The sequence below is a fragment of the Sitodiplosis mosellana genome, unplaced genomic scaffold (genome assembly GCF_009176505.1).
Source record: "Sitodiplosis mosellana isolate CC-2019 unplaced genomic scaffold, AAFC_SMos_1.0 Smas_scaffold_33, whole genome shotgun sequence".
Taxonomy (NCBI): domain Eukaryota; kingdom Metazoa; phylum Arthropoda; class Insecta; order Diptera; family Cecidomyiidae; genus Sitodiplosis; species Sitodiplosis mosellana.
The window spans coordinates 139,875-153,598 of record NW_022595275.1 but is presented as its reverse complement, the minus strand read 5'-3'; the positions used below and the strand labels follow the sequence as shown (position 1 = coordinate 153,598).

At 34.8% G+C, this 13,724-nt stretch overlaps 2 protein-coding genes across 2 annotated transcripts; both read right to left on the bottom strand.

Moving 5' to 3' along the window:
- Positions 1 to 86: 86 nt before the first annotated feature.
- On the bottom strand, positions 87 to 8,719 carry LOC129569467 (uncharacterized). The gene is made up of 16 exons (XM_055448304.1): positions 8,624 to 8,719; positions 8,101 to 8,464; positions 7,768 to 7,960; positions 7,082 to 7,642; positions 6,791 to 6,965; positions 3,932 to 4,295; positions 3,637 to 3,829; positions 3,414 to 3,558; positions 2,925 to 3,340; positions 2,626 to 2,862; positions 2,261 to 2,393; positions 1,792 to 2,155; positions 1,432 to 1,624; positions 1,201 to 1,345; positions 718 to 1,133; positions 87 to 657 (listed from the first exon to the last, which is right to left on the bottom strand). Exons 1-16 carry the CDS (start codon positions 8,688 to 8,690, stop codon positions 400 to 402), a joined length of 4,224 nt encoding a protein of 1,407 aa, XP_055304279.1. The 5' UTR covers positions 8,691 to 8,719; the 3' UTR covers positions 87 to 399.
- Positions 8,720 to 10,469: 1,750 nt separating this feature from the next.
- LOC129569466 (facilitated trehalose transporter Tret1-like) lies at positions 10,470 to 12,068 on the bottom strand (the record flags this gene model as incomplete). The annotated part of the gene is made up of 4 exons (XM_055448303.1): positions 11,950 to 12,068; positions 11,358 to 11,721; positions 11,011 to 11,203; positions 10,470 to 10,880 (listed from the first exon to the last, which is right to left on the bottom strand). Coding segments are annotated over exons 1-4 (1,035 nt in total), but the record flags the coding sequence as incomplete, so codon positions are not given.
- Between the last annotated feature and the right edge of the window lie 1,656 nt (positions 12,069 to 13,724).

The following is a 13,724-nucleotide window of genomic DNA, read 5'->3' as shown; positions in this document are numbered from 1 at the left end:
ACGCTGAGGAGGTTCCTCCTCCTCACATGAGGAGGAAATAAAAATTACCAAAATTGAGGCATATAAATTTATTTTAAACACTTTTATTGATTTGGAACGAATGCCAACGATGAAGAGCTACGATCAAATCTACGAGTCGTAGCAGATTTTCTAATTTTGAATTTAGTCAAAAATTATTCACCTAATTTAACATGTTTTTGGAGCTTTGTTCTGTCACCGTTAATGTAATTCTATCATTAGTACTTAACAAACGCTCGAAATATTGCAACCTAATTATAGTGTCGGATTAACGACAGTTCAATATAGCAACAATAAACTCTCAAATATTATATTTAAAATATTTGTTTTAATTGGCAAAAATGAGATAAATTTGGCCTGAAGCTATTGTTTTCGTGACATTTAAAGAATACTGTTACATCTAGAGCGAGCTCGTGCAAGTTTCGATTGTTCATCTAATCCAACATTGTCAAGAGATTGTCCACTGGTTTCGCCCACAAAAAAGTAAATGAAGATTGCTCCCAAGACACAACTGACTCCAAATATTGTCATGCATCCATGCAGATCGAGCACTCCCAAAAGAAATGGCAAGAGTTTAACAAATGTAAACGCCGATATATTTAATGAAAAACAAATGATCGCCATGCCAGGGGTTCGAATCTGCAGAAAAGATAAGTTTATCAAAGAGAATTAAAATTTAATGTGCACATTTTCTCTCACCTTGGGTGGTAAATATTCGATGCTGCAAACGAGTGACAATGCCACGATGCCGGCCGATGATATGAAAATAACAAATGATAGGCTCAACACTGGCACCCATTGGTATGACGACAAATCATAGCCATTTATATTCAGATAGTGATAAAGCGATAAAGCAAACAGTCCAAGGGCGGAACCAACCAGAGACATGATATTCAAAAATTTCCGCCCAAGCTTATCGGCCAGGTAAGTGGAGAACACCGAACCAAGAATTAGTGCCAACCCTAACATGATTGACGACACATATGGATCTAACGATGTTCCGGCTTTTTCAAAAATCATTACAGAGTAATTGGTGATCGTAAAATTCGCAGTACACTGAGCCAGTGTGGTTAATGCGATTCCAATGCCAAGTCCTTTCAACGCACTTCGATTGACTGAAATGAAGAATTGAAACACAATAAAATATTTCAAACGAAGTTTGATTGCCTGAAAAATGCATACAAAAGTCCGATGCCTGCAACTTCTCTTCGGTTTTCCTTTCGTTCGCGATCGATTTCAATCGTTCGAATTCTTTATAAAGTTCATCATCTTCCTGCTTACTCTTCCCTTTGTAACCTTTGTAATATTTCAATGCATCTTCGGCTTTCTATCAGTTTTGGAAAACGTTTGAATTTTATAAAATGAAACTTGCTATTTATCACGACATTTTGATTTAAAATGCAGTTTACTGACTTGAATCTGTCCTTTTTGGAGATAATACCGTGGAGTATTCGGTAACATCACGAAAATAATTGCGAAAATAATCGGAAAGATGCCAGAGATGCATGGAATAACTTTGTATTCAACACTTGCACTCAAAATGAAACCAACAAGAACGCCTAAGTTCCGTATAATTTGGGTGCTGCTTCCAAGACGACCACGAATGCTGACAGAAAAAAATTCTGATTATGCATCACGCTTAGTTTTAGTTCAACGATTGAATGAGTTCTGACGGCCTTCTTTATCAAATGACGGCCAAGGCGTTTAGTAGTTATGCAGGTTGAACAAAAAATACCATAGCTCTACATTTCATGTAGTGCTAAAAATGTTTACCTATCATCGGAAATTTCGGACACATATAGAATGAGTGATGTAAGTATGCCGCCACCACTAAATCCGGATAATACTCTGGCTAAAAGAAGATGGTAATAATGATTTCCAAAGTAAACAAGTAGCCAAAATGAGACGATAGGGATCGTCAGCAAAAGAATTGCACGCTTGCTACCCATCAAGGATATCAAGTAGCCTAATGAGAGTGTGCCAATCATGGCTGCTAAGATATTTATTGATGCAATCCATGAAATTTCATCTGTTGTTAAAGCTCCAGATACGAGCGGTGATTTTTCTGACGCTAAAATTGATAGAGCAGGCGAGACCCAAGCTATAATTGCGCCGTGGCTAAAAATTATTAGATTAGCTACAAAAAAAAAAATTAGCAAAAATCGTATCACTTTCTCTCGTCTTTAATAAAATTTTGTTTCATTTGATACATTTATTTGAATTACTGATTGATTAAACAAACCTGCGAATGTTGCAAAGTACTGATTCCATGTATTTGTCCATAGAAATACTTCTTTCGATTCTTTTGATTCCATTTTTTTTAAACTATGAATAAGGTGTTTTAACTTCCATCTAGATGAACGTATTTGATACAACTAATGCTGAAAACTATCCCGTACGCTTTATCATATCAAGAATTCCCATTTTTCATGTGAAAATGAAAATATTCCATTCAGACGTTTATCTTTATTCAAGGTATCTTATTGTCTGAATTTTGGTCTAATTTATAGCAATTACACAGCAAAATTTCTTTGGTTAAATTACAATTTGCGTACAAATTTATATTAAAGATACTTCCTACTTGATCTCTTGAGCGGAATTTTAGACGTCATTCTTTATTCGACTGTCAAAAATATCGTCTAATCCTACATCATCAAGGGATTTACCTTTTGTTTCTTCCAAAACAAAAAGCACAAAAACCGCACCAATTATACAGCCCACTCCGAAAATATTCATGCATCCGTGTAAATCGATGGTTCCGAGCATAATTGGGAAGAATTTTACGAACAAAAACGTCACAAAACTGAACAAAGATGCAACTATTGCCAGGCCAGCTGTTCGAATCTACATAACATGCAATTTACGTCATAAGAATTAGCAGTTAATAAATTCAAATGACAACTCACCTTTGGCGGCAGATATTCAATACTGCAGATGAACGCCAGTGGCATTATTCCAAGCGATGATATAAAGATAACAAAAGATAAGCTCACCACCGGTATCCATGCAAATGCTGAAAAGTCACAGCCATTCACATTTAAATAGTGATAGAGCGATGTTGCAAACAATCCAATTGCCGAGCCCACCAAAGATATTGCAATTAAAACTTTCCGTCCCATAATATCGGCCAAATACGTTGTAAGCAATGAACTGAGAATAAGTGCCACAGCTAACATGATTGAAGATACATATGGATCCAGTGATGTGCCGGCCTCTTTAAATATGATAACCGCATAACTGGTTATAGTGAATGATCCAGTGAATTGGGAAAATGAAGTTAATGCGATTCCAATGCCAAGTCCTTTCAATGCACTTCGATTGACTGAAATGATTAACTGTCATTGTTATTGACATGATAACACCATCTAGTAAAATACATTGTTTGATCCACTTACAAAAATCGGACGTCTGCAATTTTTCCTCTGTCTTTCGTTCGTTTGCAATCAATTTCAATCGTTTGAATTCTTTATCGATAGCATTATCTTCCTGTTCATTCTTTCCTTCATAACCTTTGTAAAATTTCAACGCATCTTCGGCTTTCTATTTTTTTTTTTAACGTATTAATAAGCTGTAGATCTGCTGTTCGATAAATCTTTTCATTATTAAAGAATGTCGTACTTGAATTTGCCCTTCATGAAGATAGTATCGCGGTGTATTTGGAATCATACCGAAAATTATTGCAAAAATGATTGGCAAAATGACACAAATGATCGGAATATATTTGTAATCAATTGTTGCCCCGAAGATGTATCCCATTAGAATACCTGTATTTCGGACAACAAGCGAAGTGCTCGCTAGACGACCACGGATGCTGGAAAGGGTCAAGGGAGAGAAATAGATTGAATTATGTTATTCAAATAAGAACATACAATAATAAATAGCAGTCGAAATGCAGTGTAATTAATCGACCTACTCATCGTTGGCCATTTCTGAAATGTACAACACGAATGTGGTTTGAATTCCGCCACCGGCCCAACCACTGAAAACTCTTGCAATCAGAATTTGATAATAAACATTTCCGAAGTAAATAAGGCACCAAAAAGCGATGCAAGGAACTGTCAAGGCGATCATCGCGCGTTTGCAACCCATAAGAGATATGAAATAACCAAATGAAAATGATCCACACAGAGCACCAAGACAATTGATCGAACCAATCCATGACATCTGCTCGTTTGAGAACGGTCCTACCTCCAATGGAGTTTCTTCTGAGGCTAATATCCCTAAAGCAGGCGCGATCCAACCAACGATGCAGCCATGAGCCAACATGATGAGATTGGCTTTCATGAAATAAATTCAGAAAAAAGGGCAAATTACTTTTAATGGTGATAATATTCAGAATGTAGGAACAAGTGCAGAAAATGAAGGGAATTTAGGCAAAATTGATTTTTTTTCAAGCAAGTAAAGAACAAAAGACAAATATTAAAGTTTAAATACCTGCAAAAGTTGCATAATATTGGTTTCGAGCATTTTTGAACTTAAATGCATTTTCTAATTGTTTCTCCGTCATTATGAATTAGTAAGCACCTGATCTGTCCGTCGTCACTTCCATTTGCTGAATGATGAAGCTTGCAAAAGATATTACCGTCTCTAGTCACATAAACATGTTATCAACCGTACAAGTTGACTCGGTGTCATTTTCGAGCGTGTAAGATAGCGTCAATCAAAAATGTATCAAATGAAATGCGATTAAGATAAAATTTAAGCTCGTATATCAGAAGGAGCATTGTTTTATTATTTGGCTTAAGATTGAGTGAGTTAGCGAAAAATTGAAATACTTCTTTGTTTTGCATCATACTTTATTTTTTTATTAAATTTGTTCTTCCGAAAACAAAGTTTATTACATAATGCAGGAACTGTTTTCACACAGTTTCCGTTTATATGATAAAACAGGTGGTGGCATCACATTTTAATTGTTATCTTTGCACTGGCTTTTCGAAGGGTTTATCGAATCCAAGGACTGTCTCCTCGTCTCCTCCATGAATATGATAAACACAAGACCGACACAACAATTAACTGCCAAGAATAACAGGCATCCATGCAAATGAATTGTTTCTAACAAAACGGGGAAACAACCCGATTTCTTAAAAATTAACATGGCAAAGTTGATGAATACGAAACTTCCTGGACTTTGAATGAACCAAGCCATCACGATGCTGGTGGTGATTCCCTTGAACGCCATTCCATTGTTAAAATCCGATAATTGAAGCTTTTTACTCTGTTTTTGCTCATTCACAATCATTTTCAGTCGTTCGAATTCCGATTTTAGCGTAGACATCTCACGCTCATTTTCACTTTCGCTACGTTTGTAATACTTGAGTGCTTTCTCGGTAACTGAGTAAAAATCTGACACCGCCAAACTGATGAATCGGAAATAATTTTTTTGTTTATTCAACCTAAATGACCTTTTGTACTATCGTTTGTTTGATTTACGTCGCAAGTATTGCCAAGCTACGCTTTACACACACGATTTGGGTGACATTGTAGTTAACTGACTACAAAACTAAAAATAGCTTGTTGTAGACGAACAACGTTTGTTTTCGAGGAGAAAATCGCCTGAACAAGTTCCACTCAATTTCAATCAATTTGCGATCACTTTTTTATAACATTGAAAGTTTTATTCATGTATAGATATGAACCATGTGATGTTGTTTTGTGTGTATTGTTGTTCTTAAACTGAAATGTTCTGAGATGTACTAGTGCACATGATTGTACTCTTTGCTTTTCATTTACAGGTGTACGGCATGCGAAACACATACAATAATCAATTAATTAAAATATGTTCTACATTTCTATTACAAACATGCTTATATTTCATATGGTTTGATATCGATCAATCTTTAGAACATCATCCGTGTAGCTGACAAATTTTCATTGGTTACACAATAACGTAATACACATTCACAATATGTTTTTCGTTCACCCTTGAGAATAGTAAATCAAACAGTTTGGAAAATATACAGGGACATCGCATAGCGTTTAACACGATTTTTTTAATGATTTGGATTTGCATAGAACAACGAACAAAGAAAATTTAGTTTCCTTACCTCTGATATGGGAGGATAAGAATTCCTAAGCTGTATCCAGAACATGTTGTTTTTTTAAATAGAACAGTGTTGGATTTACGTCTACAATTAATTTCAACGTGTGCTTTTCGCATATAAAAGCGAAAATTTTCCTACAAAATGCGCCTCTGAAAACTGTGATTGGGGCAATCAAAAGTGCCCGAAAAATTTTCAAGACAATATGCATCATACGTGGTGTTCATTCGTATAATTTATCGACTGCGGTAAATGAAGCAGTTAAAGTGAAATATCCATTACTCGACATTGATGTCATGAATGTTTTTCATTTGAATCTATTGTGGCGTCTCATCTTCCATTGAAAAATGATTTTGCCTGAAGAGACTGAAACAGAATGATTAACACCAAAACAACAGCTCTACAATTCAGGACACATTGTGAATATTTTATAATTATAAGTTTTCGCTTGAACACTTTTTCATAGACAGTGACCGAAACACATGGAAAATCATTCGAATTGTTTCAAATTCAATATATTTAACAGAAATATCCAATCAAAATTTTAACATACAATTTCTTAAATTATGAACTTAGACTATCATAAGATCGGTTGCTTTTTTCCCTCAGAATTACTTGTTTCAAACGAAACATTCACATCATAAAATATCAAAATGGTTAAACCTTAAACTGTTGGTTATTTTTCTTCGAAGAGATTTCATCGTCTTCATATTCCACTGTGTCGAGCGATTAACCCTTGGTTTCTTTCATAAAAACAACAAACACCAGCCCAAGGCAGCAACTGGCTACAAAGAATAGCAAACAACCATGCAAATGGATCACTTGAAGTAGAATTGGGAAGCATTTGTCTGCTGCAAATGCCACTGAGCTCACGCACAATGAATACAGAACAACACCAGTAGAACGAATCTATGGAAAGAAAGACCAATTATTGATAAGTCAAAAATTCTTCAAAATCTATTATTGTTGAAGTTTAAATCAAAATGGTTCAAACTTTTAAGAAGAAATCCTCAAATTTATCTCACCTTTTGTGGATAGTTTTCAACGGCAATGATGTGAGCCAATGCGATAATTCCCACACTTGCCATGAAAATGATGAGAGACAGACACACAACCGGTAGCCATAAAAAGTCCGACATATCATAGCCAAAGTGTCGCAAGTACGAGTAGCTAGCGAGACAGGACAATCCGACGGCAGTTCCAAGCAATGAAATGAACAATGTGGTTTTTCTGCCGAATGTATCGCCTAACTGCGTACTAACTATGCCGCCAATGATTTGCACGCATGCCAAAATGATCGATGCGATTTTTGAATCCAATAAAGTGCCCGATTTTTCAAAAATCATCGACGCATAATTGAAAAACAGGAAACTGCCCGTCATTTGAATGAACCAAGACATCGCCAAACTGGTGACAATTCCTTTCATCGCATTTCGATTGCAGAAATCACTAAAGTGCAGTTTTTCAGTCAATTTTCTCTCTTCCACAATAAATCGCAATCTCTCAAATTCACAATGCAGAAGCTTTTTTTCCTTATCACTATTCACATTGATTCCTTTGTAGTACGTTAAAGCCGATTCTGCTTTCTAAAAAATGAAAAGATGTAAGGAAAAATCAGTAAAAAGGTGAATATTTGAGTAATTTCTTTTTTTAAATTGTTCAACACTTTAAGAAATTCAGAAGAAAAACTACATGTTTGGGTATTACTCACTTGATAATCGCCTTTGTGAAGGTAATACTGTGGCGTATTTGGCAATGAGTACAACCAAAACAGGTACATAATTGGGAAGAATACGAAAATATACGGACGCTTTTCATATTCTATAACGGCGCCCGCTGTGTAACCAATGAGCACACCAACATTTCTTGCCAACGGTGTGATTGAGCCGAGACGACCGCGAATACTGTAATAAAAAAAAGAGTAAATTGGTTAAATTCACAAACATCTTTTTTTTTTCTCACAACAATTAAAAATTTGCATTGAATTTTTCTATCAAATATGAATGTTTTTAATAAAAAAAAATGAATTTAAATTCATACTTACTTATCATTGGATATTTCAGACACATATAAGGCAACAACCGATTGCATACCGCCAACAGTAAGGCCAGCAGATGCTCTCGCCAAAAAGAGATGATAATAGGTGTTTCCAAAATGGACTAAGACCCAATAGGCAATTAGTGGGAATGCTAGATATGTCATAACTCGTTTTGAGCCTATCATGACGGACATCACTCCGAAGACGAATGTGCCAACGATTGCACCGACAGAAGACATGGAGCTAACCCATGACAATTGCTCATGAGTTAATGGTCCCGTCACTAGTGGTGTGTTGTCTGAGAAAAGTATGGGCAACGCAGGACTTAGCCATCCGATTATACACCCATAGCTTAGCACAATCCAGTTGGCTATTTGAAAATGGGCAAAAATGAATTTAGGTTGATGATAAATGCAAAGTATTTTTTGCTGCTTTACGAACAAAATACTGTTTCGACTTGAAAGACTAAATTCTTTGAAAATTTGAATTAAATGTTTAGGCTGATTAAAATTTAAAAATCAATTCGTACCTATAATGGTTGCGTACAGTTGTTTTTTAACATTTGTAAATGCAAAATCGCTTGCTGAATTTTCCATTTTGAGTAACGTTTTTTCACAACTTTGATTCGAAGATAAGCGAAAGTTAACTGATCGTTGAAGCGAGACCCCACCTTTATATACCAAAAAACCAATCTAAGCAAACAATCGGTTTAGTTTGTTTAAGATTGATAATGATTCCATTTGCATCATCAGTGTTTATGGTGTTTAATTAGATATACAATTATGACGACTACTTGAGAATGAAGATGCTGCAGCAATTTATGACAAACAAAAAAAACTCTCGCACGAATATAGAATTTGTTTTTGGGTTTTTGCTACAAATTCGGAGAATTTCAATATGCCAATTTTAAAAGAAGAGAGTTTTAGTTATGGAGCATCATGTTAATAAAAGAATCTCATTACAAAAGTTCTTTTCATTTAGTTTAATTTCAAGAAATCAAGAAAATGCGCTTTGTATTCGTCATTCAACGCAAAATCGGCCAGTGGTCAAAGTTCATAATGATGATTTTTTTCTTCAAAAATCAATAATCGATTCGATAGCTTAACGTGGCTTGCGTTGGAAATTGACCCAAATTGATACGAAAAAATCAAAGAAAAGATCGAAAAAATTTGTGTTAAAATCATGCTATTTTTATTCCCTTGTTAAATTTTATCCTCAGGTAGTCATATTATGATGCAATAAGAATTGAAATTACATTCAACGTTCACAGTGCTGTGCGCGTGGAGCTCAAAATATCATTTGATTGACGTGTAATGTGTACCTAGCTTATCGTATAAATTACGATCAAAGTAACGCTGCATGGGTGGTTCAGAACACGAAAGTACTTCACGTGGATGGTCCATTCTCTAGGTTTTTTGCTCCAATGCAAATACAGTGTTTTACGTCAAATGTTATAATTATATGGCCTCTTTGTGGGGGATACAGATAATATCCAATTTTTGATGTGACAACAAGCAATAAAAGAAATAAACACACGCGGTAGGAATTACGTGAGTGCCATACTTGATCTTCAGATTATTTGATTTTATGTTTTTGTTTATTACAAATTCAAAGACACAATTCAAATAGTGACTTCCAAAAATGAAGCAAAAGCAAATACTACTATCCTATATAATCGTAATCCTAAGTTAAATAAGTTGGTGACACTGGCACCCCAACGATGGGACTTTTTTTCGTATGAAAATAACATAGACAAATGATTTACAATGAGTTTTTTTTTTTTAAATGAGCACATGTTTGTTCGACTTTGCTACTCACAACAATTGATTTAATTTAACAATTTATAAAAAAAAAAAATGCCCTATCTGCTTTCCTTAAAAACTTAAAAATCTAAAAACCTATTTCAAATATGTCTGATTCCTAATTTAATCTATTTGTCGGAGAAATCAATCGATCGTCCTTTGGTTTCTCGCATGAAGAAAATCACAAACAGTGTGCCCAAGCAGCAATTCACCGCAAAAATGGTTAAACATCCGTGCAAGTATATCATTTCCAAAAGAATTGGAAAATATTTATCGCCCATGAATGCAACTAAATTGTACCACAGCGTGTATAACACCATGCCAGATGTTCGAATCTGTAATGGAAGAGAAAAATAATAACAAGTTAAAACAAAGCGAAAAAAAAATAGAGCAAGAGATTAGTAATATAATGATTGTGTTTACCTTTGGCGGTAGATTCTCGACGGTGCAAACATTTGATAGCGGCGCAATTCCTGCGCACGATGTGAATATGACGAAAGACAATAACACCACCGGCAGACTTGAATAGTGTGATAAATCGTATCCAATATGATCGAAATATAAATAAACAGACAATCCAAATAGGCCAAGTGCTGAGCCTAAGAGCGACAGTATAAGCAGCACTTTTCGACCGAAATTGTCACAGAGTGATGTTGATAGTAGTCCTCCGAAAATTTGTACCACACCTAAAATGATTGATGCTATTTGCGAATCCATAATATGATTTGACTTTAGGAACACTAACGATGAATAATTAATAATGATGAAGCAGCCACTAAGTTGTAAAAACCAAGCCATTGCAGCACCAATAATCAATCCACGCACGGCTGTTTGGCTACAGAAATCTTTCAAATTGATCTTTTCATTCGTTTCTAATGCTTTTGCCATGTGTTTCAGTCGTTCGATTTCCAATTGCAATGCAAGCACTTCACGTTCGCTCTTTTCTTCATAGCTTTTGTAGTACATTAGCGATATTTCAGCTTCCTGAAATTAGATTTTTTTGTATGAATAATTTGTTCAATGTTTTTCAATACGTTTTTCGAATTTTAACTATAATTTTGATGATAAAATTCAATGTCACAGAACACTAAAAAATGAATGTTAAAAGTCTTACCTTGTATTCTCCGTGCTGCAAATGAAATTGTGGTGTATTTGGAAGGAAATACAAACAAATCATATACACGATTGGAATGAAAAAGAAAAAAGCAGGAATAGTATCATAATCAACCGTTGCTCCGACGATGAGAGCAATCAAAACTCCAACATTTCTTGCCAAAGGCGTGAGTGAACCAAGACGTCCTCGAAGACTGAAATGAACAAAATTTTCGTATGAAATTTAATTACGGAAAGAATTTTTTGCCATTTATTCTCATCATTTTTTCGTTATTTCATTTCGATTATACCAACCGAAATGGAGAAAATGATATAAAACTGTTCTTTTGAAAAATTGATTTTACTTACTTGTCGTTTGATATTTCTGACACATATATTATGACACCAGATTGAATTCCACCAGCCGTCATCCCCATAATGAATCTCGCAATCATGATGTGATAAAGGTAATGTCCCAAGAAGACAAGCAACCAAAATGTGATCGATGGCAGTGCCAGAAAGATCATGGCACGTTTACAACCGATGTTCCATGTCAAAAGACCGAAAATAACCGTACCAACTATTGAGCCCAAGCTCGAAATTGAACCGAGCCAAGACACTTCTTCGTTCGATATTTCACCATCAACGAGTGGCGTATCTTCTGATAAAAGAATGTCCAGAGCTGGTGAAAACCAGCCCGAAATTGAGCCATGTCCAACGAGCACTAAATTTGCTGCAAAACAGAAACAAATATTGATTTAATTTTTTTTTAACTGAATAACAAACGAAGGTTTTGCGAAAATTGTTAGAATAAAAGAAATCCCTTCAAAATTCATTTGAACAATCCAACAAAAAGACTTTTGTTGGATTAAAAAAAAATGCAAAGCAGAAGTATTCAAAACGAAACAAAAACAATTATCAATGTAAAAAAAAACGAAACTCAATTCGAAATTGCACTTACCTACAATAGCGGCATATATTTGTCGTTTAGCATTTGGCCAATGATACTCTTCTTGAAACACTTCCATCACCAATATAAGGTACAACAAGTAACTATTTTTTTTTCTTTCAGTCAAAATTTTCACTTTACAACAACCTTGATCGATGGTGGACAGTTATCTTCTGAAGTATTTCTTATATAACATGTGTTTTTATATATATTTTTGGTCAAATTAATGTTGTGGTCAATGCTAATAAGGTGGGGTATAGGTAGTAGCATTTTGCAGTCGCAGGCAACTGGTCTGCAATAAATTTAAACAAAAACATACGAACCATTTTTGTGTGATTCTACTTCTTTCGAAAAGATTAATCTAATAATCCCAAGAAATGGGGTGTAATTACGAAGAGATTTAAGAGACAATGTGTCGCTTACGTGCCGTTTTGTATGTTTGTTGTTCCTTTTTTTGCTGTACTACATTTTGATGATATGGTTGCGTTATTACCTTCCCCTAGGTAATGCATGAAAATACATACGATGTGATTCTTGGAATGTATGCATGGATAGTTGCAAGCACCAAACATCTTCAGCTAAATATAACACATGGTTGTTTTTGTTTTGGATTTTCAATTATTTAGCTTTGTTCTTTGGAATTCATAACCACATTGTAGCATAATGACGCATCTTTGATCAGTTTACATTTGCTCACAAACTTTGCACTTCCAAATAAACGAAGCGAACGTGACTTTTTTTTTTACAAATTCAAAGGTGACGGTAATTGTGTTGAAAGGTCATAAACCAAGAATGTGTTCAATAAGAGGAAGCATTTACTTTGTTTTCTTGCCTATTCACAATAGTCTAACGGCTTTGTCAAAGCGGAGAATCGCAACGCCCTACGTGTAACAGTTATCAGACCGCATGACGTTTTTTTACAATTGTCTTATCATTGTTAGATAGCGAAAATGTCTGTGTTTAGTTGACCATTTGAAGTAGGTGTGTATACATGTCGAAATGTGCAGTACAAGGAGAATTCCGCATCGTATGAAATCAATGACAACAATCACGTCTTGAAATAATGAGTTGATGTTAACATTTCGTAATTGACACATATATGTTCGATACTTGAGATTATTTCATCGATTTCGAATTCAGGGAGTCTCGCGCTTTGCGAAATTCATGTTGTTTTCGCCTTAGATCATAAACATCATGCGACCAATTTTACGACAGAGCAAGACAGAGTCATTCGATTGACCGACGCCAGATTTCAATTGATTTCCGAATCAAACAGAAATCGATCATAAATTGTAAGTGTAATAAAGAGGCGAGAGATAAGGGTATTGTCTCATTTGAACGTATGGGTTACATTGAATGCCTACGTTGATATTATATTTGTAAACTTTGTTTCAAAATGCGTCTAGAAATAGCAAAAACCAATATATTTTTCTCATTTTTCAATCCAAAAATGACGTGTTTCGGCCCATTGTTTTCCTATCCTTAGAGTTTTATTTTTCTCGATCAAGTGCATACCAAACAAAGGAAAAATGTTTAAAACGCAAATCATGATCAATGACGCAGTGAAATGTTCAATCATCTGATCTAATCTAGTAAATTTCAAGACACAATTTATGAGCATAATAAATGGGTTTTAGGTTTATTTATTCTCAAACAGATTAAATTAAAATACTAAAACCGTTCAACTGTATGGTAGTAAACAAAAGCATGTTAAAAACTAATAAATATACACACAAAAACTCCTTAACGCATTGTTTTGGTATTATTTGTTCAGTGGCTCACTTTCG